At 46.2% G+C, this 25413-nt stretch overlaps 1 protein-coding gene and 1 long non-coding RNA gene across 10 annotated transcripts in view; one reads left to right on the forward strand and one right to left on the reverse strand.

Moving 5' to 3' along the window:
* Nucleotides 1-19022, reverse strand: part of PSEN1 (presenilin 1) — a 61724-nt gene extending 42702 nt beyond the window's left edge. For 2 of the 5 annotated variants that reach the window (XM_014576287.3, XM_014576283.3), the window contains exons 1-2: nt 18889-19022; nt 5789-5932 (exon numbers count right to left, since the gene is read on the reverse strand). In XM_014576287.3, the coding sequence (XP_014431773.1) occupies nt 5789-5872 (84 nt within the window). In that variant the 5' untranslated portion in view covers nt 5873-5932; nt 18889-19022. Of the gene's footprint in view, nt 1-4151; nt 4329-5788; nt 5933-12296; nt 12551-12766; nt 13599-18837 lie in introns of those variants that run through there. The other 3 variants (XM_014576285.3, XM_014576284.3, XM_075927278.1) reach the window with 3 other exon arrangements.
* Nucleotides 19023-19212: 190 nt separating this feature from the next.
* The window catches only part of LOC102445085 (uncharacterized), a 32491-nt gene continuing 26290 nt past the window's right edge, over nt 19213-25413 (forward strand). For 4 of the 5 annotated variants that reach the window (XR_003090426.2, XR_332438.4, XR_012903462.1 and 1 more), the window contains exons 1-3: nt 19213-19349; nt 21100-21172; nt 25166-25380. This is a non-coding gene — a long non-coding RNA (uncharacterized LOC102445085). The remainder of the gene's footprint in view (nt 19350-21099; nt 21173-25165; nt 25381-25413) is intronic. The other variant, XR_012903460.1, reaches the window with a different exon arrangement.

Below are 25413 nucleotides of genomic sequence, written 5' to 3' on the forward strand. Positions count from 1 at the left end.
TGGATAGAATGTAAGCATATAAAGCATTTAATTCCAAAACAACACAAATTGTTGACATTGATGTTGCTTTTGCCTAATAGCATGGATTTGTTTTCTACATAATTTGTGTAATTTCAATTTAAAGAGCCCATTGTTTGTCCTTGGATGGAGATACTGTCAAGGAATGCTCTGAAAGTAGATGTTAGCCCAATGCATCAATTGTAATTTCTTACACTATTACTGAAGATGGTGGCACTGGCAATGTGACATTTATGACATTAGTTGCATGAAAGCAACAAAAAATATTCCAAAACCAGTCTCTATGCTGTTTACACTCATTACAGTACATAATACCATTATTAAAGCTGGAAAGAAACTCTACAAATTGGTCTGGTATGGCTTTCCCACAGTTGTACAGTATTTTAAGTAAGAAAAACTGATGCATGAATAGTAATAAAAATCTCGGACACTTGTCATTTTTAAATTAAAAAGGGTATTTTTAAAATTTAAATTAAAAACTCAATTCTCATGATGAATGAACTTGAGTGAGTGCATGGATTTTTTTATCCTCACAAAAGAGATATAGTTTAGATTATCAGTTTCCAATTTGATAATCCCTTTTCTCTAATATTGGAGAAAAATATTAACATGTCCCTTGAAAAACAGGAATACATTTCCTGATCCTGATTTTTAATATTTATAATGATACATTTTGGAAGAATATATCAAATATGAAAACTGAGGCAAACTATTCTTTTCTCTTTCTTGTTGGGTCTTACCCATTTAGAATTCAGCAATATGCTTCTGAATAGAAATTGCCTGGTTCATCAGTAGAATGATCGATATACATAACTTGGTATGATATGTCGCTTTTTTGCTTGAACCTTTATTCAAAGATAGTCCAAACATTTAATTGCCTGTGTCCATCAGTTTTTACCAACATGTCTAATTTTTCTTTGTATAGCTGTAGAACAATCAGTCCTTTGGAATAAATATTCAGTATAACACAAATGTATATGGACGACACATCCACTATTCATTCTAGCCGTTTCTTGACCCTAAAAATCAGCAACACTGGTTACCCATCATTTTCTGAATTCAGTGGGTATGTCTCCATTAATAATGTAAGAGATAGACCTTTCAATTATGAAGAATCAATTATTGAATTCAAAATTATCTTAATTATAGAATATTTCAATTGTTAATTATATAGCCTCAATACAGGTAGGTGCTCTATGGACAAGAGACACAACATTCCCTGACAGAAAGAATTTACTGCTTGGAACACAGCAAACAGCAGAGTTTGAAGTAGTGAATTTTGGCACCTGCTTGTTTTTTCCATGATTTTTTCTTTACACTTTTCAGCTGGCTTCTAAGGCCTTACAACTGAGATGAAAGACGCCTGTGTTGCTATGCCTCCATAGCCCTACTGGATGATGCTTACCAGGTATGGTTACTTGGCAGCACAGGCAATAGGCCGCTCCAGGCTAGCCGGACCCACCACGCCACGCCACACCACAGGGCCGCTCCTGCCCACCTGGAGCAGCTCCCGCCCACAGCAGGGGGCCGGTCCAGCCCCCCCGCCCACCTCTATTTAAAGCAGTTAACCAGTTAAATGTTATATTTTAACAGGTTAACTAATTAAACGGGATTTTACATCCCTAATAGCCACTTCACCTCTATGTGACAAGGGCTGATTTTGCTTCCATTCCTTCCCTTCCTTCCCTCGAGCTGAGAAGTCTCTTTACAGTTTATTTCATAAGGGGTATTTATATTTCTGCCTCCCAACCCTTGCTTTACACCCTTAGCTCTATACTGATGCACAAAATGGGAGCAGAACGGGTACAAGCTAAGGGACAGAAAGCCTCTTATATGGCCCAAAAGGAGAGGACTCTTCCTGGTTATTCCGCTTCTTGACAGTAGAGCACTAGCTGAAAAGGGCAGCTTACAGTGATGTATAGGAGGCAGAACTGAAAAATTTGACACTTGTTAGATATGAAATACCAGGATGGAATCCACATCAGCATGACCCACATACTCTCCTGTTAAATGTAGTCCTAGGTCTGACCTCTCAAGCTGCTGAATAGCCACCTAAATCTGCACTTAAGCACCTAAGCGTGCAATTTTCAAAAGCAGCTAAACAACAAGCTAAAAGCACAAATTCCAAATGATTTTAGTCAGTAACCACTGATAAAGGAGTATGGTTTGGAAGCAGCATTATAGCCATCTTGGCTTATGAAAGTTGATATCAGAAAGGGGTGTTGATTGGAAATACAGCACAGGATATTTGGTCATCAGTTTTGTATTTGTGGTGTTCTCATGATAATGTTATTGAGGCTTCTGGACTCTGCCCTCCCAATGTAGATGAGTATTTAAAGTATGAATCTTCTTAACCAAAAGATCTGTATGCAAAATCTAAAATTCTACTAACAATTAGAACACTAAAATAAGTTAAAATTAATCTTTTTTTTTTTGGTAAATCATTTTTCCCCTCCAATTGACACCAAATTTCTGTAAAGGTGATGATGCTGAGCCCTTGGGGGAGGGGGCGAGGAGAGGGGCTGACTTGTTTTCTGGTAAGTTTGAAGTTCACTCTACTCAAGATGCTGGAAGTGAAAAGGAGCGCTCTTCCTCCCTTAAATTACTGGTTGCTGCAAAAGAACTGTGTGTGTTTTTCTAGGGGTTGTGGGAGAGTAAGCAGAATGGTTTCTGCAACAATGTTCTGCATCAGATTACATTCCGTTCACATTTACAATGTTACATTTGTAATCAAATGGGCTACACATTTTTTATGCTTGAATCTTTAGAAATTGATGGTGAAGGTCCAGTTAGGTGAAGATCCAGTTGAGTAGCAATGAATTTACTAGTCAAGTAGTTGATGGAATTTCTATTGACTACTCGACTAGTTGATAAGCACTTCCACATTCTGCCTCTGAAATGTACAAGAGCCCCCACTGTGCATTTCAAAGTTGGAACACTGTGTGGAGCCCAGGGCCAGCTGGAAGTCTTGCTGACTCTGGGCTCCACATGAGCGCTTCCGCTTCGAAAGCAGAAGAGTCGGATGGAGTCTCGGGTCAGTAGGGGATTCGCCCTGGCCCCAGACTCCATGTTGCACTTCCTCTTTGAAATGCACAAGAGCCCCCATTGGGGACTCTTGTACATTTCAAAGCTGGCACGCCGCATAGAGCCCAGGGTCAATCCCCAGCTGACCCCCGGCTTCACACAGCGCTGCTGCTTTGAAATGCCGTGATAAGCCTGAAGCTGGGCTCCCCGCGGCAGCGCAGCATGGAGCAGCTGACCCCAGGCTCCATGTGGCGCTGCCGCTTTTAAGTACTCCTGACTTCTTCCCTCCCCCTTGCTGCCTCTATCTGATAGAGGGAGCAAGAGGGGAGAGGGATGACTAGTCGACAAGTCCTTTACATCCCTACGCCCAGTCAATTGCCAGATGAATGAAAAATTGCCACGTGGCTCCCACTCCCCAGGAGAGGGGCTGTGAGCAGCAGCACTTTTATTTTTAGCATAGTAGCTTAAGCAAAGCTAACAAGTATACATAATACCCAGCCAAACATCTTCCAGCTGCAGTGCAGACATATGGGGAAGCACACTGAGATTAGTTAAGGTCTACAATTTAGGGATCCTGATTCTTGTGGATTGTGTTTCACTTTTTCATCATTTCCTCATAATATCATTCCTGGCTGAACGTATGCACCCTTAAACAGAGTTAAAAGACAAAAACGAAAACCTGCAGCTCTCAGAAAACGCAATGAAGCAGCCAAAGAGAAAACCATGCTGACTATAGGATCACAATTTAAATGGAAACAAACACTCAGGAAAATAAAAAGAAATTTCTGTATGTGTAGTTTACTCCCTGGATAGTCTAGAAACAAGGATATGCTCACCAAGCCCATTATTTGCCAAAAAAAACCCCCCAAAGTGCTGCAATCAATGTCACATTCAAAGAAAATACAAGCAGTATCAGAAAAGAGAACTACTTTTAATTAGTATGTGAACCATAAGTGCAGTAGGAAATTTCAGAGGAAGTATAAAGTCAAATCATTAACATATTAAAACAATCTTTGCCCTTCTAAGTATTTGAACAAACATGTAATGTACATACAAGCAAATCGGTATCTTATTACTTTCTGCTTAAAGGAACAAAGTGCAAATCCTACCTGGTTAACATTAAACAGAACATAGGCCACAGATTCTTGCTGTAGAGATAGCAAAGGTACAGATTCCTCACTTTTCTCAGTCATGGTTTAACTAACAGCTCAGAAGCTCAAGTCAGAACAAGTCTCATATTACTGGCACATCACAGTTATGAGCTATGTACTTGGAGGGGAACGAGTAATATCAGACAAATAATAACTTTGATATCTACCCTGTAAACTAGTTAATAGAAAACCGAGAGTAATGATCCTGAACCAACAGAAAAGGCCCTGGAATATCAGATAAACTTTCTCTTAAAACAAAGTTTACAGATTAAAAGTGTGCTCTCCTCTGGTAAAAGATTGGGTTACAAATTTATTAATTTCCATATATGATTATGGGCCAATGTAGGGATCCAAAAGGTTAACTGGTAGCCTCTTAAGGGCTGAGGCTTATCGGTTAACTGGAAGGGGCTGGAGCAGCCCCCTGACACCTTCAAAGCATTTGCAACTCATCACCTCCTCACCCCCCCAGTACCATCTGAAAACTTTACGAGTGTACTTTCCCTACCATTATCTAAGTCACTGACAAAGATATAGAACAGAACTAGAATCAGACCCAGGACTGACCACACCCTCCACTTGAGAAGCCTTTTCTGCTTCACTGGGAAACACTGATAAGTATTCTCAGGGAACAGTTTTCCAACCAGTTATGTACCCTGTCTAGGTAGGGGTGGGCAATAATTTTTAATGGGGGACCATTCCAAGATTTTGGCAAGTAGTCAAGGGCCACATTTCTTCCGAGAAGGTTTGGGATCTGGGACAGAAGTTAGGTGCAGAAGGGAGCTTGGGGTAGGAGACTGGATGCAGGAGGGGGTGTAGAGTCTGAGAGGGAGTTTGGGTGAAGGAGGGGTTTGTGATCTGGGGCAGAAGCTTTGGGTGCAGAGTCCAGAAGGGAGCAGTATGGGTGCAGGAGAGGATTCTGGCCTGAGGGAGGGGCTCTAAGAGGGAGTTGTAACCTGAGTGCAGAGGGTTTGGATGTTGGCTTGGGGCAGGTAGTTGGGGGGAAGAAGGTAGGGGTGCCAGAGACAGGTTCTGGCTGGGAGACACTTACCTAAGCAGCTGCCAGTCAGCAGCCCCACGGGAACCTGAAGGCTGCAGTCACATGGTGCTCTACATAGCTCTGCTCCAGACAGGGTGAAGGAGGCTTCATTGGCTGCCCCTGCCACCTGCAAAATATCTCAGCTGCTATTGGTCAAAAACTGGCCAATGAAAGCTGAGAGATTTTGCTGAGGAGTGGGACAGAGCACATGTTTAATGTGGCTGATGCTGCACAGTGCTTAAGGGTCCCAGTGAGGCAGCAGTGGGCCAGATCTGGTGGCTTGGCAGGCCGCATCCAGCCTGCTGGCATCCTCTTGTCCATTCCTGATCTAGGTTGTATTTCCCTAGTTTATTTATGAGACTGTCATGCAAGATAGTATCAAAAGCCTTACTAAAGTCGAGATATACCACATCTACCTCCTCATCACCATCCACAAGACTTGTTACCTTGTCAAAGAAAGGTTGGTTTGACACATTTTCTTGAGAAATCCAACTCAACTGTTACTTATCACCTTATTATCTTCCAAGCTGACTGCTTGATGAGGTAATTTGCTACTCACAGTATTGCTCAGGTGGTTGTCAGGGAAGTTTTCTGTCAGCTGTCCATGCTGGAATTGAGGTAGGTGTGCTGATAATTCTGTCATTGGGACAGCTCTGTGGAAGCCAATTATTGCTACACAAAACAGATCTTTCTTCTTGAGACACTGCAAGGAAAAGCAGATGTGTTAGAATTCTATTGTAACACAGATTTTTTTTAAAAATATTTCATAATTATGTTGACCAAGGATAATAATATTCCCTTCTTCTCTTTGGTGATGTACAACCAGGTTACATTTTCATGAAACCCTGCTCAAGGTGGACTTCCCAGCAGAAAAATAAAAATAATTATCAGAAAAGTTAGTCAGTCATGAGGGTAAACACAAAGAATCAGTCAAGTCTAGGATTCTATAAATCACTGAGAAAGAAGATAAAGTCTTTATCCCACTTTGAGCAATTATGGAAGCACATCTGTTTACTATGTAAATGATATATGTGTATATTTTTCTTAGACTGTAGAACATCCTCCTATAACTTTCTTTCACCACACACCATATCCCAGTTAAATTAATGGTAAAACAGATGTAGGATTCTTCACTCTTGGCTCACTCGTCTTCACGCTGGAGATCTCTCAGCTTCCTGATACAAGTTTATAGTTTTAAATCTTGACATTTGAAAAACTAAAGTTTGATGTGTAGCATTTAGTAACTTTAATATTCTGCCAGGTGCCTGGAGTTACACAAAACAATACTTCCATTAAATTACTAAGCACAAAAAGCTTTCAGCAGACCTTCAAGTAGAAAAGCATATTCATACCCTCTACTCATAACACTTGAGCAAATGTACTCAACTGTGCCACGTGTAGCAGCACTAGTTATTATTTAAAATCTATGCAAGAGCTAATGTAAAAATCATTAAAAAAACATATGAATAAACATCTCCCCATCCTCATCCAACAGCTATGTACTAGAGCAGGGCTGGGCAAGATGAGGCCTGGGGGCTGGATACAGAATGCTTAACACTTTGATCTGGCCCACAGACTGCATCTGGCTACTTTCTATTTATATCTTGCTGCCTGTGCTACCAATTTTTCCAGGCACTTACTCAGGCAGCAAGATCCTATTTAAATGGCTCATGGCTCCTGGTGCTACTCTGGCAGGGGCTGGAGTCGCATGCCTTTTAGTTGGCTGCAGGTGTAACCCACACAGTTAGTGTGGTTACTGAGTACTGCAAGTGGCACCTAGACCACTGCAACAGTTAAGATCAAGAGACCTCTACCTTTTAGCTCAGAGGGTAGAGGCTCCTAGAGTCAGCTCCCGAGGTCCCAGGTTCAAATCTGCCTTGGTAGTGGTTACAAGTGGGGGGCTGATAGGCAACACGGTAGCAGTGGCACCAGTAGCCACAAGCCCTTTGATGTGCTTTTACTTCCAAGACTGGCCCCAGACAACTCTAGAGGGAGGCCAGTCCCCCGCTTTCCCCCCTTCCGCACCATCAGCCACCCCTTCAGGAGACTGGAGCCTGCCTGTGACCACATATCAAAATATATTAAATACCCCCCCAAGCAAAAATTATTGCCCACCCCGTACTAGAGGCAGGAAGCGAGAAAACAGCAAAATAATTTAGTACAAGTTTTAGACAAATATCAAGTGTTAAATTTGGGGGTTCAGTTTAATAAACAATATAGCATCTGGATCCCCCATTAGCTAAATATTTCCCTATCATACATGGAAATTTATATTTCTCCCTAGAGTTCGATTTGAGTAGCAGAGCCTATCCACTACAGGAAAGAGAGGAAGCCCTTTGTAATAATGACTACCACTTAATGGTCATTAAGAGACAATGCCAGAGTGATCAGCTTTAATGGCTCCAGCCTGTTCTACTAATGTAAGAGGTAAGTCCATCTAAAGCAGTGTTTCCCGATTTTATTTGGCCATGGAATCCTTTTAAATTCAAAATTATTTTGCGGAATTCCTTACAGATTATATATGAAGTTGAAAAAGTAGACCACAAGTAAGGAAGGATAATAATAAACAAATGCTAAACAAGCTCATGAGTTTGTCTGATGTGGCGCTAGTATATTTGTATTCAGTCACCCACGTGATCCACCTTCCCTGAGAGCGAGTACGGGGATTTACAGTGCTATATAACAGGCAATCCCCTGCCATGGAATTGTTCTGGCTCACTCTCTACTGCGCCAATATTGAGAAGACGAAGAGCCTCCTGCATGAGGAGAGTCTCGTGAGATGGGTCCCTGAAAAGGGCCGGGGAAAGGTGGGTGGCAGAGAGAGAAGGGGTATAGTGTAACCTGAAGTTATCAATTCCCAGATCCAGCAGTTGGCGGTGATGGCAAACCACCCTTGTTGGAAGGGCCGTAAGCAATGGTGAAATATTGATGTATTTCTGATTGATGTGTTAGGGGGATGGTCTGTAGTCCCTTGACTATAACGTCAAACTGTCTATTATTGTGCTGGATGGGCACCCTGTTCGATTGTGGGTATTGTCTTTGTTGTCGAGGTTTCCCTCTTTGTTGGGGTCAATATTGTCTGAACCTAGGATTAGCATAGGGAGTAGGCCGCTGTCTGTAATAGGGCATGTATCGTTTTCGGTGGTACGGTGGCGTGTACGTGCCAAGAGTCCTGAGTGTTGTCCTGGAGTCTTTTCCAGAATGCAGCAATTGGTCAGTGTTAGCCGCAAACAGACTCTGCCTATCAAATGGTGGGTCCTCTAACCTTTGTGTGTAGATCTCTCGGTACGGATGCCATCTGAAGCCAAGAGGAACGCCACATTGCCACTGATGTGGTGGTGGTACAGACCACTGTGCCCGCAATATCTAACAAAATTTGCAATGCTGTTCGAGGCCATATAACCTTCTTGTACCACCGATTTCAAAAGCTGACGTTTTTCTTCTGGCAGATGTTGGAGAAGTGTCACCAACTTTGCATAATTATCAAAGTTGTGGTTGGAGAGATGTGCTGAGTAGTTCGCCATTTGTAAAGTTAGCGTAGCAGATAAGTATACTTTTCTTCCAAAAAGATCTAAACGCTTGGCCTCCTTGTCTGATGTGGTGTTTTTATATTGAGGGGGTCTTTGATCGTTGCTGAGCGGCATCGACCACCTAGGAATTTGGTTGTGGATGCATGTATAGAAATTCCATCCCTTTGGAGGGGATAAAATACTTTTTATCCGACCTTTAATGTGTTGCTTGGATGGAAGCTGGGGTCTACCAGATGTCATCTGCAATTTCCAATATTGCTTCGTCCAAGGGCAAAGCAAGTTTGCTTTTCTGTGAAGGTTCTTAAGTAGTTGATGCTGTTTTTGTTGCACCTCCTCTAGTTGTATTTCCTGAGATTCTGCCACCCTCTTAAAGAGGTCATGGAATTGTCTGATGTCATCAACTGGGGAAGAATCTCCAGAAAAAACTGCATCATCCGGGGATGAAGAAGACTGGTCCGTTGGGGACCGTGTGTGTGGTTGAGCATGTTCCGAGAGAGTTTCCTGCTGCTCCGGTTGCTGTTCTGTTGGATGTGCATCCCCTGAGGGGGTTGGAGGCCTTGTGGATGATTGCGGCGGTGACAGTAACCTGATGGTACTGTGAGTGCCCTCAGTGACAGTGTAGAGAAGATGAGTGGAAGTGGCTATATGAGTATTGATGGAAATAGTAATCCCATGTGGCTATGATATCTGTCATGTCCATGGTGAGGAGGAGAATAGTATGCGGTGTGGTGGTATCCAGTGTAGGAGGATCTTGTAGGTGACCTTGGGAAGCGAGATCTTCCTCTATGGTATGTTGGCGAGTGTGGCCGCCTGTGATAGCATTGCGGAGATGAGGAATACCGTGGCGAACAACTCTGGTCTGGACTAGGGCGGTCTTCCCATTGCATAGGGACTGCCATCAGTGAAGGTGATGAAGAAGGTTGCGGAGAAAATACCGCTGGTTCTGGACTAGGAGATGGTGTTGTTACTCTCCTAGACTTATGGGTAGCCTTCCACCTTTGAGGAGAAAGCCGTATCTGAGGTATCGGTACAGGCTGTCCTCTTGAGGTCGGTGACAGTGCCAGACGGTGCAGCACTTGTGTAGAGGGAGGCACCACTGGAGATGGCGCTGCTGAGGACAGCGCCACCTGACTTGGTGCCAACGCGCTTGGTGCTGTGTGAACAGGCGCCGAATGACTCGGTGCCATGTGGGTTGGTGCCACATGACTTGGCACCGTTGTACTGGCCGTAGAACCCGAAGATGCTGAAGGGCTTGGGCACGGAGCTGGGGACAGTGACCTCGGTGCCAGAGTCAGTGCTGTCCTGTGTACCTTTGGTGCCAATTTCGTCGGTGCTGCTGACCTTTGTTTGCCCGGCACAGGTGCCGAATCGGCTCTAGGCGCTATTGGTGTCACCTGTGCCGCCTCTCTATGTGAGACTGGGCTCGGCTCGGACACCGTATGGCTCGTTTTGTGTGTATGAGCCTGGGTGTTAGAAGAAGCTGGATGTGCCCGGCTTCTCAGCCATGCTAAGCCTATGGGCTGGCGGCCTTCCTGCAGTCGTAGGGCTCACAGTTGAGTCTCTTTCAGCAGGTTGTAGTACCTTGCTGAACAATAACATTTTCAGGCACATTTCACAGTCCCATCTCGTGCGCACAGTCAGCTTTGAGCAGTGTGGGCATTTCTGAGGGATGTGACCCTCGCCCAAGCATTTGATGCAGCTGGCATGGCTGTTGGAGGCTGGCATCGCGTTGCGGCATGTAGAGAACTTCTTGAAACCGGGGGAATCTGGCTTTTTTTTTTTAAGTAGCATAACTATGTACAGATTATCTAGGTAGAACTATATATACAGAAAGAAAAAAAGTTTTTTTTAAACGTTCACAAGTGAAGCTATATCTAAAAACTAAATAACTAAATAAGACTAAAAACTAATTATTGCTAACTAATTCTAAATTTTTTCAGTCAGGGTGAGGAGAAACAATTCACTCCTCCTATGATTGTGAATGGTTAGAAGGAACTGGCGAGAACAGGACCATGCGCAGCCTCAGAAACGGCAAGAAAGTGTACGCGGCGATGTCGTCGTGCATGCACGGTCTGGCTAAACCACGGCTAATGAATCTCTGACCTGCGGCGCCTGACACCTACAGTGACAAGCCTGACACCTACAGTGAAGCACCCACGGGCACACTACCTGAAGCAGCAGCTAGGGAGTCCCCAGCTGACCCTGGGTTCCATGTGGTTCCAGGGAAATGCTGCAGGTAGCCCTCAGCTGATCCTGGGCTCCACAGCTGCCCCTCTGAATCATCACAAAGGCGGCGTTTTAAAGAGGCAGCCCACCACGCAGCTGATCCTGGGCTCCACAGCTGCCCATTTGAAAGGCGCACAGGCGGCATTTTAAAGGTGCAACTGCTGCACCTCTGAAAAGCTGCCTGGGGGTTTCAAAGCAGCAGCGTCACTGTGCAACTCTGCCACTTTGAAGTACCCCTTCCCTCCCCTACCTTTGCTGCCTCTGTCTGATAGAGGCAGCAAAGGGGGTGGGGAATATCGACTTGTCGACTAGTCAAAATACTATCCAATAAGCAAATGCTCATCGGATAGTCGACTAGTCTTTTATAGCCTTAGTTTAATTATGCAGATAGCAGCTATCCAGGAGATCTTAAATCAGTGCAGATGCAGCGGTACAGCTGTGTCACTGTAAGGTCTTTATGGGGAGACTTGTCTCTACCCGGCTTCCTTGTCTGCTTTGCCGGTAGGTCCCTTATATAGGCATAGTTATGCTAATGTAAATTCAAAGAGTAGGCAGGGAATGGCGTCTGGGCGGATGGTCCTTCCTCGGACATCAGGAGTGTCAGAGGGTGCTCCAGGTCTTCCTCGATAGACAGACTTGTAGAGCAAAGAGTCTCTTTGCTGTTTGGGAAGGTAGGCTGGTGGTCCTTCTTACACGATGGTGACTGAGTGGGGCACCTGCAGATGCATGGGGAACACCCATGGATTCCATGGACCCCATTAGGTAGGCCAGAAGCCACATGAACTACTGTGGGCCAGTTTACGGTGTCACAGGAGGAAACAGTGCCAGGGTTTGTGCTGGTGGCAGCGAAACAGACCATGATGCAAGACTCTCTAAGAGGACATTTGTCCGGTGACCAGGATGGTCCTGAATAGGGGTGTTTAAACAGTCGATGGAATTTCCACTGACTATTTAATTAGTCGATAAGGGTGTTCCACTTTGAAATGTAGCAAGAGTCCACCCAGCTGTTACATTTCAAAAATTGAAATGCGGCATAGAGCTTTGAGTCCTCCATTGGCCCCAAGCTTCACACAGCGCTTCCACTTTGAAATGTACAAGAGCCCCAGCGGGCTCCTCGGAGCTGGAGCTGAGGGGAACTAGCTTTTAAGCTGGCTTCCCCCAGCAGCTCCTCCTCTTTCCTCTCCCCTTCCTGCCTCTTTCTGATACAGGTAGTAAGGGCGGGGAGGGAGGGGGGAGAAGTGACTAATCGAATAGCGTGTCGACTAGCTGAAACTTTTGCTTACTGGACAGTCAACTAGTCAATCAGCTTACATTCCTAGAACAGCGGGCTCCTGTTGGAACAATATGAGGCCACGGATGAGTGTTGAGACTGGCTCCTCAGAGACAGACGGGGGCCTGGAGATCTGTGCCAGGTCCTGGGCACTGAGTGGTGCTGGACTGGTGCTGTATTGTGAAGCAGAATGGAACCAGATGCGACGCCTGCGCTCTCTCAAGGTGCATTCTGAGGCGGAAGGTGCAGTGATCAGCAAGCAAAGGGATGGGGCCAGCAGACCAGAGATCTGTCCCTGGAAGCACAAGGGGAGAGTGGTGAGCAACATCCTTGGGAATGCCTAACATGGTGGCAGATATGTGCGTCCTCAGGTATGTACCCCGTTGCCAGCAAGCCCCCCTCGATCCGTCGGAGCCCATGAATCAACAGAGGTCTGCATCAGACTACCGGTCCCTTGTTTACTAGTAAAAGAGGGCACATGATGGAAAGTTTCTTTGGAAGAAGAACCTACCTGAGAGGAGATTGAGGGGTCCCAGCATGGTCTTCCCCTTCTGCCAGGGCTCAACTATGGCAGGCTTTGGCAGCAACAACATGAATAGGATCTCTCAGGCTGCCTGAAGAGCCTCTGGTGGGCTGCCTGGAGTTGGTGGTGGGGAACAGTCTGGACTACCACATTCCAGAACAGCCATGGAGGTCGACCGCACCACTTGAGTCAGTGCCGTATTAACCATCTACTTGGGTTTGTCTTCATATGGACCCAGCGATCCGCCCCTCTGAGGATTCTTGGTCCTTAGTTGAGGCCGAGAATAGGGAATGGTGCCGTGTACCTCTTGGCACTGGTGGCGCATTGTGCACAGAAGCACCTGTAGTCAGTGCTGAGTCAGAATGCTGGTCTTGAGCTGGAGCTGATTTCAAAAAGAAGCCTTTAACTGCAGCCTAAAAGATTTGAAAATGTGGCACCTGTCAATAATATGTCCCTGCCAACAGCACAAGCCTTGGCACCATTTACTCCTGACGCACTGCAAATGGGACCACAGCAGCTCATGTGTTCTCTGGCCCTGTGGCCTACCCAATGGGGTCTATGGAACTCATGGGGGTTCCTCATGTGTGACGGCACGTCGAGGTCCCCCACCTCCTGCACCCCCGTACTGGCACGAACAGACTCCACCAGCCAGTAGAATAGAGGGAGTTTATTGCTTCTCCAGGATACAGCACAGCACAGATGTAATCTGGTTACAGGAACTGGGGCTAGGAGGCCTCAGTGCCCCCCCTTGAGATGGAGGGCGGCTGGGCCCTACAATCCCAGCCCCCTCCCTAGCTCCTTCTCCCTTGCTTCCCAGACAGAAACTACCACTCTCCTCCAGCCCTGCCTCCCAGCCAGGGCTCCACTCCGCCTTCTTTCCATTGTTCCACTCCCTGGGAGATAACTGGTCGGACAGGTTTGGAGCCCCCTTGCATAATGACTCATCCCCTTCCCTGCTGGGCCGTGCTACAGACAGCAGAGGTCACCCACAACCCACTGCCCAGCATAGCAACCAGCAAGGTACCCCCCACTACGTCACACCATACCTCCGTAGGTGTGCCACTCAGTGTCTGAGGTGTCAGAAGGAACACCCCTTTTCAGGCAGGCATCAGTGCCAGAAGCTATTAGCTCAACAACAGGTCCTAAACACTGAAGACACTTGAGCTACGTCTACACTGCAGGCTTTTTGTGCAAGCACGGCGGTTCTTGCGCAAAAACTTGCGGAGCGTCTACACTGCACACGTGTACTTGAGCAACTAAATTTACAGTAAAGCATCAGAAAAGAGGGCTTCTTGTGCAAGAAGGCAGTGTGGACAGGCAACAGAGGTTTCTTGCGCAAGAAACCCCTATGGTTAAAATGGCCATCAGAGCTTTCTTGCGCAAGAGAGCCTCTATACCGCCATGGACACTCTTGCACAAAAGCACATGGCAGTGCAGACACACTCTTGCGCAAGACCTTTTGTGCAAGAAGCCTGCAGTGTAGACATAGCCTTATTCTGTGGGTCACTAACAGGCATAGGCCTGAGGCAACTAACAGGACTTAAAGCAGGGTAGATAGAAGCAGGGCATGCCCCGTCCTGGGGCTAATGTCTCAAAGGAACTTCTAATTAGCAATGTCCCTCAGCCACGTGTATTGTCCAAACCAGACAGTCTCTAAGACAGTGGTCTCCAACCTTTAATCACAAGATTACTTTTTGAATTTAAATACAATGTAAAATCTCTCTCAAACCCAAATACCCTTGCCCTGCCTCCTTTGTGCCACTTCTCCCTCTGCCCTCCCTTCCTGCCTCCCCCATTCTCCCTCCCTTTCACCAGGCAGGGGCAGAGGGTTGGGGCACAGGCTTTGGTCTTGGGCTAAGGGATTTGGAATGTGAGGGGGCTCTGAGCTGAGCCCTGGGCAGGGAGTTAGGGTGCAGGAAGGGGTTCAGAGTACAGGCTCCGTAAGGGAGTTTAGGTCCAGGGGGCTCAGGGCAAGGGCAACAGCTTGCGGTGCAAGAGGGGGTTCATGACTAGGGCAGGGGTTCAGAGCTGGCTCCATCTGGACACTGATTACCTCAGGTGGCTCCTGGGTGGTGGTGCAATGGGGCTAAGACAAGCTCACCCTGACTTGGCCCTGCACCACTCCCAAAAGTAGCCAACAAACCTCCTGCATCCCAAGACCTGTTGTACATTTCCCCCCCCCCCCCCCCCCCCCCGCCGAGTTTTTGGAGATAGGATACAGGGTGGAAGAGGGGGCACCCTGATATCAGCGACTCTCTGCTCTTTCTCCTGCGCTACACTGCAAGCAGGAGGCTTCCAGGAGAGGGGGAAGCAGCTCCAAGGCCCAGGGCAGGAGGTGTACAGCAGTGGTGGGAGGGGCAAATGAAGTGCTGTGCTTGATAGCCTCTTGGCCAAGCCAGTCAGGATCACCTGTCAGAGGCTCCAAGATCTACCATAGATCCCGATCTACTGGTTGGTGACCACTGCTCTAAAACAAAGGATAAATGGACAAGTCAAATATCAGAAATGGCAATACTCAGAAACTTGTAGGGGAACATTTTAACTTATGTGGGCACTCATTAATGGATTTAAAAGTAGCCATCCTTCTACAAAGGAATTTCATTAGCCAACTACAGAGTGTGCAGAATTCAACTCATGCAAATTTGACACTCTCATGAATTGAACAAAGACCTGAAATAGATGGGCCATTATAAAACCTGCTTTCCTTACATTCAACACCCAATTGACATCAAAAGCGAAGTATGGGACACTTCCAGCCCATTCAATTAGCCTCATTAACATGGCACTATAATTGAAAGGTACACCCCCCGAACCCAATGCCCTTCTTTTTCTGTTATAAATTGTGGGAGCACCCCTTTTCTCTCCTCTCTGCTCATCTGAAGAAGTGGGTTTTGCCCCGAAAGCTCATGATACTATATATAAGGTGCTACAGGACAACTTGTGTTTCTAAAGCTCTATTATCAACTAAAGGAAAAACTGATTTACAAGTGATCAAGACAAGACAGCAAGCGCTGTAGCAGTGAAGTTCCAAGCATAGTCACTGACAGCAAGAAGGAATTGGGTGGAGGTGGCTGGCAGCACTCTATATCACACACTCTGTGTGCACCACTCTGTAGGGCGTCAAAGCCTACCTCTACGGGTACTGAGGAGGGAAAATCTTCCAGCACCAGTGCACAGAGCGACCAAGCACACCTATGTTAAATGGACATGAGCAAGCACTCAAACAATACTGAGTTCAGTTCTGGTGCCCACAATTCAAGGATGTTGATGAACTGGAGAAGGTACAGATAAGATCCATGAGATGAACTGAAGGATTAGAAAACATGATATACCAGGATAAACTCAAGCAGCTCAATCTAACAAAAAGGCAGCTTAAGGGCAACCTGATCACAGCCCTCAAGTACCTATGTGGGGAAAAAATATTTAATAATGGGTTCTTCAATCTAGCACTGAAAGGTAAAACATAATCCAATAGCTGGAAGTTAAAACTAGCCAAATTCAAACTGAAAATAAGTAGGGCCCAGAGTCCCATGGACCCCCCCCTGCACTCAGAGCCCCCCAGTGCCAGCGCCCCATCCTAAACACCTCAGTGCCAGTTCCTTACCTCTTAGAGCCCCCCACCACCAAAGCTCCACTGCACCCAAACTCCCCTGAGACCCTCCAGGCCAGTCCCCAATATCAGCCCCATCCTCAGAGCACCACAGTGCCAGCCCTCCCCGTATAGCTTCCAGAGCCCCCCAGCACTAGCCCCACTCCTGGAGCCCCCAGTGCCTGCCCCACCCCCCTCACCTAGCCCTGCACTGATGCCTGCATGGTAGAGACTCTGGGGGCTGGGGTACAACACCAGCACCTCCCCTCCCATCACAGCTGTTGGGAGAGGCATGTCCTGCCCCACCTCTTAGCCAACCAGCACTGGGCAGGGGTAGGGTCTCCTCCAAATGTGGAAGAACGCCTCCCTGTGCAGCAGGAGGGCCACATTGCGCAGGGTCTCTTCCCAACCACAGAAGAGCGCTTCCCTGCTCTGCACGGCCCTCCCGCCACGTCTCTCCCAACAGCCGCGGCGAGAGCAGTATACCCTAACCCCAGCCCCTAGAACTGCTGTGGCCTGGCAGCAGGCCGTGGCCCAGCAATTGGGAACCGCTGATCTAGAAGTTAGAGTATTACAATTAGTAGCAGTCTGACAACGGATTGTGACCAATGTCATCACCAGCGGCAGCTATCACCAGCATTCCTAGAAGTTTCAGTGCTTGTGGTAAGATTAGTGGATAGTCAAGATGTGGTCAATACTCTCTCTTCTCCCATTATTCACAATGAAGGAACTTGCAGGATTGAATTGGCTATTGTCACTTAGAAAACAGTGAATGTTTGATATGCTTTAGTAACTCCCACTGTCTGCCCTAGCATAACACTAGCTGTGGCAGTATTAATTGGATTCCTAACCCTATGATACATTAAACAAGTCACCCAGTTTCTCTCCTCCCTAAATCTCAGTCTGTACAATGCTGTAGTTTAGTTTCTTGTATATCCACTTCACTGTGATCCTCTTTACTCCACTTTGAAGTATCTGCCACTACATGTATCCTACACAGATGTTAAGTCATCCCTCTAAAGAGCAATGCAATATGCATTTGGTTATATTCTTAAGACTTTTTCTTATTTCTTGAAGTTGCAGATATATATCTAGCAATGCTGTGGAAGCAATGGCAGGGCTGAAAACGACACATCACTGCTTGGTGAACTGTTGATTTAGAAGAGGTAGACAGACAGACTGAGATGGATGTCCTCATTTCTATGAAAACAAGAATGTAATCATAAAGTAGCATCTGAGAGGTGCAGTATTTAGAAGTCACCTTGTTATCAGAAATATTCAAAATCCCAACAATAATTAAGACACTCCTTTCTTGAAAAACCTGTAGATCTGCCTCTGCAGCACTCCTCAGAATCAGAGGCAAGCACAGAACTCAGGTCTTCCAGGTACTGAGAAGACCTGGATCTCTTCACGTTGAGTACAAATAAAACCAGTGTTGACCAATAAGACAACGAATAAAAACAGCTGTAAAATTAAAATACATATCCTAAATATGCTAATGACCAGTGCAATGTAAAGCCATAGATCAAAAAAGAGTGCAAGAATTCCTGCTACACTCTTCTTCAGGACAAATTCTGTTTCCAACAACTTCACAAGAAGTTTGCTTGAAGGAACCGCCTCTCCCTATCAGAATTGACTACCACTGGGGTACTAGGCAGTTTTCACAAAAATCTTCACTTCTTACCACACAATTCTAAGGTTTGTTTCAAGAGCAAATATAACTCCAACCTTCCATCAACCACACTATTATCCCACAAAACTAGAATGGCTTAAATGCTCGTCTCTCTTATTAATGAATTAAAAACATCACTCCAGTCTCAAGTCAGATGTTGAAAAGGTGGGAGGACCTTACAGTAGGTTAGATGAAACTTCAAGCAGCTGCTGCCCTGAAGAACCCTTTCGCTGATGTCAAAAGAAGTTAAAAATAGATACATGTGATTCCGCACATCAAGTGTGACCCTTCCTATATCTGTGACTGTCACTAAAGCTTTTTTTCCCTTTGGTGATTCATGTGAGAAAATATTTGGTGCGGGTTAAAGATGTCACCGTTAAGCTCTGGATACAGGATGTGGAGGGGGGTGCACAGCACCAAAGGCTCCAACCAGCCCACCAGCAACCCCGTAACGCCCTTTGAGGCAAATATCTTTTTGTCCCGCTCCTGGGCAGCGCCCGGCACGGAGGAGGAGCTCTGTCGGGGTCAGGACTGGGGCTCGGGGAGCACAATCGCCATCAACTCAGGTGTGGGGGAAGGAAGAGCCGCTTTCTCAGCCATGAGCCTCCCATCGGCCCCGCCGCCCCGGACACAAGCAGGGGCCGCCCAGGCACCTGCCCCTCCCTAGGCCTGCGGGCTCAGCGGCTGTCGGAGGCTCGCAGAGGGGCGGACGGGCCCGTACAAGGCGCCCCAGTCTGGGCTCGGGAAGAGCGCAGCGCCGCGGCCACAGAGGCTGAAGCCGCCCCCGCCGGGACTCACCCGAGACTATGGGTCCCCCCCAGAGCACGGTCCCCTCCGCCCGCCACTCACCGCCGCTAGCTACTTGGTTCCCCGAGCGTGTCCGGTCCCAATTACTTCCGGCCCAAGCCCCGCCCCACCCCGTGATCTCATTTCCGTCTCGTCCAGTTGCTCGGGTAACCCACCCCCAGCCCTGCCCAGCTGCAGTAACTGGCAGGGGCGCCGCGGAGCACGCTGGGCCCGGCAGCCAGAGGGCAAAAGGCTCGGACGTTGGGCGCCGTGTTTGAGTGACAGGTTCGCTCGCGCCTGTGCGCGTTGCAGTTGCAGCGATCCCAGGTGCTGGGTCCAGGGCGCAGCGGCAGAACCCGCGTTTTCCCTCCAGGGCCAGTGCGCGCCCCGCCCGAAGCTGGGGGGCGGGAGGAGAGAAAGAGAGAATAGGGGAAGATTGAGCAAACTCTGTGTCGGATGATCAATCAGCCGCGAACTGCACCTACGCGATCAGAAAGCTCCGCGATATCGCACCTTAGAAAAAGGTATTAGGGTAGGAAGAGGCTCTGCTCTGATATTTGCTTTTTTCTCCACTGTAAACTAGTTGGACCTTTTCCTCAAACAGGCATCTCTCCGCATACGGATAGTCACCCACCAAACAACTTTAGATATTACTTAAAAATGCCAGGAATAACCTGGCCTTCAAGAGTTGTTATGCTAAAAATTTTGGGTAGCAGCCTACTTACTGAAAAGTTACAACTTCAGTTTTTCAATAGTCATGGCTTATTCACAATTTTACAGAAAGCATAAACCTACTACCCCATGGTAGTACGGAGGAGGTTAGTCATTTACTGGCTGCACAGTAAAAATACTGCTGTAAAGAGTCTTCGAAGATCTTGATCTTGAAACATTCTAAAAATAAAGTCTAGAGCAGGATGAAAAGGAAAGCGAGAAGCCTCCCACAACATAGAGAAATTTCTCACCATGAAATCACTCAGGATCACGTCAGACATTAAGCATATTAAAGTAGCATAGCAAAAGAAAAGCAGCTGGTAAGTTAAGACATATGCATGATTTTTTTCTTAGCACAAATCCAAATGTAACAGAAAATGAGAGAGGCTGCTGCAGTCAGCAAATAGACTATATCCCAGCTTCACGTGTGTCAATTTCTGGTCTACTTACCATAAAGATGTGTGCCCTCTGTGATCCCATCTACACAGCAGGGCTAAAGCTGAAATAAGCTATGCAACTTGAGCTATGTCAATTGCGTAGCTTAAGTCAAAATAGCTTATTTCAGGTTTTGGCACTGTCTACAAAGCAGGAAGTCCAAGTTAGAGCACTCTTCCTTCTACTTCCCTTACTCATAAAATGAGGGTTATAGGAGTTGGAGTAAGAATTGCTCCATCTTGACATCATTTCCACACGAACTATGTTATTTCAAAAAAACATGTTATTCCATGCTGTATAGACATAGCCTAAGCCTTCCCACCCAAACTGGTCATAGGATACAGGCTCAAGTCACTCAAATGTTAGGACCCTGCTCTAGTTACACTGTAGTATAAAAGGAGCTGCCAAAACAAAAGAGATAAAGCTTTCTTTAGATGAAAGTAGGCTCAGGCTGTGGTTAAAAAACGAGGGCATAAAAATGCAACTGATAAAAATGGAAAGCCTTGAACATCAGACTAGAAAAATCTCCAAGAGAACTGGGAAGCCTTTTTTAGATATTCACAACTGAAGTAAACAAAACACTTACTATAAGCAACAATCCTGCAATCACCAAGAGATGGAGTAGATCTTAGAACTGTAGGAAGAAGCTGAGTGAACGAAATGGATGAAGTGGGCACTCTGCCAAAGTTAGTTAGCTATTTTATCTAAAACTTTGAGGTGTTACTCTGCCAGGTGAATCTAGCTATCAAATAGAATTTTCTTGGCATTGCAGTTTTACTGAGTTAATATGAACATTTTCATCTCCAGTAAGCTGCTTTTGGTTCTTTAATGTTTTTGCAGGCCTGAAGTAAGGCTTTTGTGTTTAGCCATGGTAGCTGCATCTGTTTGCAATGTTCAAGTGAGGAGATTCTGGATATAAGCTTCTCCTCAAAGGAGAAGGTAGGTTGTGATTCAGTGGGGTACTCAGCGTACAAAAAAGGTGTTTGGTAGTTAGTATGTCATAGGATATAGACTTCCTCCTGCCTTTAAATAACCCATAAAAACAGATGGCATACTGCACAATTGTGTTTTTATCTTTCTGTTGTACATCAGTAGTATTGAATTTGTCCCCTTTTGATCAATTACTAGGTGGATGGAGGATTAGAGAAGGGGAATGCTTCAAGAACAGGGAGCCATTGCCCTATATTTCCCAAATTGAGAGGTATGAATGTTTTTTTCAAGATTTGTTTTTTTAAATCAATATTATAAATGAAAGAATCATAGAATACCAGGACTGGAAGGGACCTCGAGAGGTCATCGAGTCCAGTCCCCTGCCCTCATGGCAGGACCAAATACTGTCTAGACCATCCCTGATAGACATTTATCTAACCTACTCTTAAATATCTCCAGAGATATTCCACAACCTCCCTGGACAATTTATTCCAGTGTTTGACTACCCTAACAGTTAGGAACTTTTTCCTAATGTCCAACCTAAGCCTCCCTTGCTGCAGTTTAAGCCCATTGCTTCTTGTTCTATCCCCAGAGGCCAAGATAAACAAGTTTTCTTCCTCCTCATTATGACACCCTTTTAGAAATCTGAAAACTGCTATCATGTCCCCTCCCAATCTTCTCTTTTCTAAACTAAACAAACCCAATTCCTTCAGCCTTCCCTCATAGGTCATATTCTCTAGACTTTTAATCATTCTTGTTGCTCTTCTCTGGACCCTCTCCAATTTCTCCACATCTTTCTTGAAATGCGGTGCCCAGAACTGGACACAATACTCCAATTGAGGTCTAACCAGTGCAGAGTAGAGTGGAAGAATGACTTCTTGTGTCTTGCTCACAACACACTTCATATAAAGTCAGTAAGCCTGTCAGAGTACAATAATGCAGCCATAATGGAGGCAAATTCTGGTTCAAAATGGAATATCTTACCTTATCTATTCTATTTCAAGGATGATCCTGAGTTCATTTTCAAAATGCCAAAACCCTATTTGAGATGACTATATAGCCTACTAGCTGGAGTTACCTGGCTGTGGGGTCCTGCCAGGGGTGCTCTGTGTGAGGGGAGGGCACGAGCACGGGACCTAGGGCAGGGGTGCCCCGTGTGAAGGGCGGGTGGGGTGGCTCAGCTCGTGCCCAGAGCTGCAGGGGGCAACGACCCCAACGCCCGCCTCGAAACTTTCACCCCGCTACTTGCTGCACCATGGGGCTGTGCCGGGGGCTCCCCTCTCCTGCAGGCCGCAGCGAGCAGGTGCCGGGCTCCCCGCCACGCGACCAGGAAGCTGCACCGGACCCTAGGCCACTCCCAGCACCGTCGCCGCCACCTCCCCACTGGGCTTGCCCCATTGCACCTGCAACCGCCCCTTAGCGGCAGCCACGAGCTCCAACCTGCCGTTCAGCATCCCTTGGTCGCTGCCCGAGGGGAGGGGCTGTGGCCGAGTGACATCACGGGCAGAAGGGAGGAGGGAGCTCTCCTGCCCTGGACATGCCTCTGCAGTGGAATGGCCTGGTAGAGGCAAGTGAGGCAGCTGCCGCTCAGAGTGCCACCCCTCCCCTCGCGCCTCTGCCACCAGCCTCAGTGAGTGACTGTCCCTGCCGCTTCTCCCGGGAAGCTGCTTCTCCCTGCACTGCCAAAAGTTCCTTAAAACCTGGAGGAAAGGTTACCCCATGCAAAGTTTGGTTGAGGTAGCTCTTATAGTGCTCAAGTTATTAGTGCACAAACAAACATTCTCCTTTATATATTAGATAAAATAAATGAGATTCTTTAAAATCTAGAACTATAGTCTTATGAAATTCTATGTAAGAGGATGTTGTGAAGGCCAAAACTATAATAGGGTTCAAAAGAGAACTAGATACATTCATGGAGGATAGGTCCATCAATGGTTATTAGCAGGGATGGTGTACATAGCCACTGTTTGCCAGAAGCTGGGAATGTGCAATGGGATGGATCACTTTATGTATCTGGTTTGTTCATTCTGTTTGGGGCACCTGGCATTGGCCATTGTCAGAAGAGAGGATAATGGGCTAGGTGGACTTTTGGTCTGACCCAGTATGACCACTCTTATGTTCTCATGTTATTGACAATTAGATTCCTAGGTAGTAAGGACCCCTTAGCATTTATTTATATTGACAACTTTACCAAGTCTGCCTGTTAAGTCATAGTTTGTCCCATTTGACAGATCCTGCTCCTTAACACTAAGCTGAAATCCTAGCCCCACTAAAGTCAATAGTAAAATTCCCACTCATTTCAATAAAGCCAGGATTTCACCTCAGGTATCAATTACATGGTCCAAAATTATGCCACCTACAGTTAGTTGATAGCTGCACCAAAATAGAAAGTATTAATTTATCTTTGTGACACCGGTATACAAAGTTAAGTGTGAAAGTTAAGTATTTTCTGCATCTGTAAAATGGGGAGAGGGTCAAATTCATCCATGGCATAACTCTTGAAATTAATGCCTTCCAGTCCTAGTATTCTATGATTCTATGAAATGGAGCCTGTGTGTTGTGTAGTCTTGCCTTAATCTTTGTATTCATGACTACCAGTGTGAAAGAAGCTATTTGCATATATATGCAACCACACTTAAGTTGCAGCCCTTGGCATGTGCTGTGAATATCATTGTGGCCCCTGGGGCTTCCAAACTTGAGTAGCCCTGTAGTAGATCCTTCTCCAAGAGGTCCCCCTTAGAACATGTTCACTGCTTTTTCTTCCCATTAGCATTTCGAAATGTTCTCAGGGCAAGCCTACTTAAGAGGACACTGCACGGTCTACCACCTTTCTTCCTTCCACTGTTAACCAAGAGATACCAAAATTAGACAATTAAACACTGATTAAGTAATTGAAAACAACATGATTGTGCAAAACCCATAGACCTGAATGGGGACAAAGTACTATAAAAATGAGTTGCTTTGCCATCAGTGTTTCTTAAACTTTTTAAGAACGAGGAACACCAAGAATTTTTTTTGTTGACCCACCCAAAAAGGAGTGGGGGGAGAGAAGCGTCACAGGGACAGCTATTGAGGGGAAAAAAAAAAGGGGGTCAGGGGAAAGTTGAGAAAGGTCACCTGCCCCTTTACGGGTGGCCATTTTGAATTCTGTTGTTCTCTGTGGCACACCTCCGACTGCCTCATGGCACACCAGTGTGCCGCGGTACACAGTTTAAGAAACACCGCTTTGCCATGGTAAGAAACACTGCTTTGCCAGGGTTCTCCTGCCAAGCAGCCTTGGAGCATTAGATCACTGCCGACAGAACCTAGCTCCGCACCACTCACATCCAGCCTAAATGGACCCTAAGTTGGCCTGAGCCTTAATTTAATTTAGTTATCTAAATGCATATGCTGATTCTTGCATTGTACTCAATAAATGTATTGCCTTCTTCCCTGGAAAAGATCCTGTGTGCTTCTTATAAGCATAACGTATCACCCAGAGGAAAATTTACATGTTAAAAGACAGAAAAATTTACGAACAGGTTATCTAACAATGATAGAATCAGTGATAGACCATCAGCCAAAATAATTGAAGGAGTGGGGTAGAACATACCAAAGACCACTTCCCCAGCACAAAAGACAGGCATTTGAGATGAGCTATTCCTCCCCTCTCGAACACAAAAGAGGACACTTTTTGCTGATCCTTGTAGCAAACGGATCTACATCAAGCCAACCCCAACAGAATAAGATTTCTTATGCTACTTGATCCTTCAAGGACCACCTATAAATCTGAACTGTTCCTGCTGAGATAATCTGCTAGGCACATTGCTCATAAGAGCATTAAAGAATGGCCATACTGGGTCAGTCTAAAGGTCCATCTAGCTCAGCATCCTGTCCTCTGACAGTAGCCAACGCTAGGTGCTCCCAGAGGAAATAAACAGTACAGGTAATCATCAAGTGATTTATCCTGTTGCCTCTGTTTACCAGAATATGGGAATGGGTTAGGGATGCTATCTCTGCTCCTCTTGGCTAATAGCCATTGATGGATTTATCCTCCATGAACTTAACTAAGGGGTTTTTTTTTACCCCCCTGTTGTACTCTTGGCCTTCACAATCTGTGAAACTCTGCTATAGGATATTGACACTGTGTTACGAGAAGTACTACTTTGTTTTCAACCTGCTGCCCTATGAGTTTTTGTGTTCTGAGTAAATAAGAGGTGGTAACTCACCTGTGCAGTAACTGACATTCTTAGAGATGGTTGTCTCTTTGGGTGCTCCACTGTAGGTGTTTCAGCACCCTGCGCTTATAATCGGATATTTACTGCAGCAGTTCCCCGGGGAGTGACAAGTGTGTTGTGGTGCAAGTGGTAACCAACGCACGTCGTCAACTATCCCTCCGTCTCTGTTCTACTGCGGAGAAATATATCAGACTCTGAAGCAAAGAGGATTGTGGCACACCCACAGGAACAGCCATCTTGGAGAATGTCAGTTATTGCACAGGTGAGTAACCGCCTCTTCAAGGAGTGTCCCTAT

Source organism: Pelodiscus sinensis, chromosome 4 (assembly GCF_049634645.1).
Source record: "Pelodiscus sinensis isolate JC-2024 chromosome 4, ASM4963464v1, whole genome shotgun sequence".
Lineage (NCBI taxonomy): Eukaryota > Metazoa > Chordata > Testudines > Trionychidae > Pelodiscus > Pelodiscus sinensis.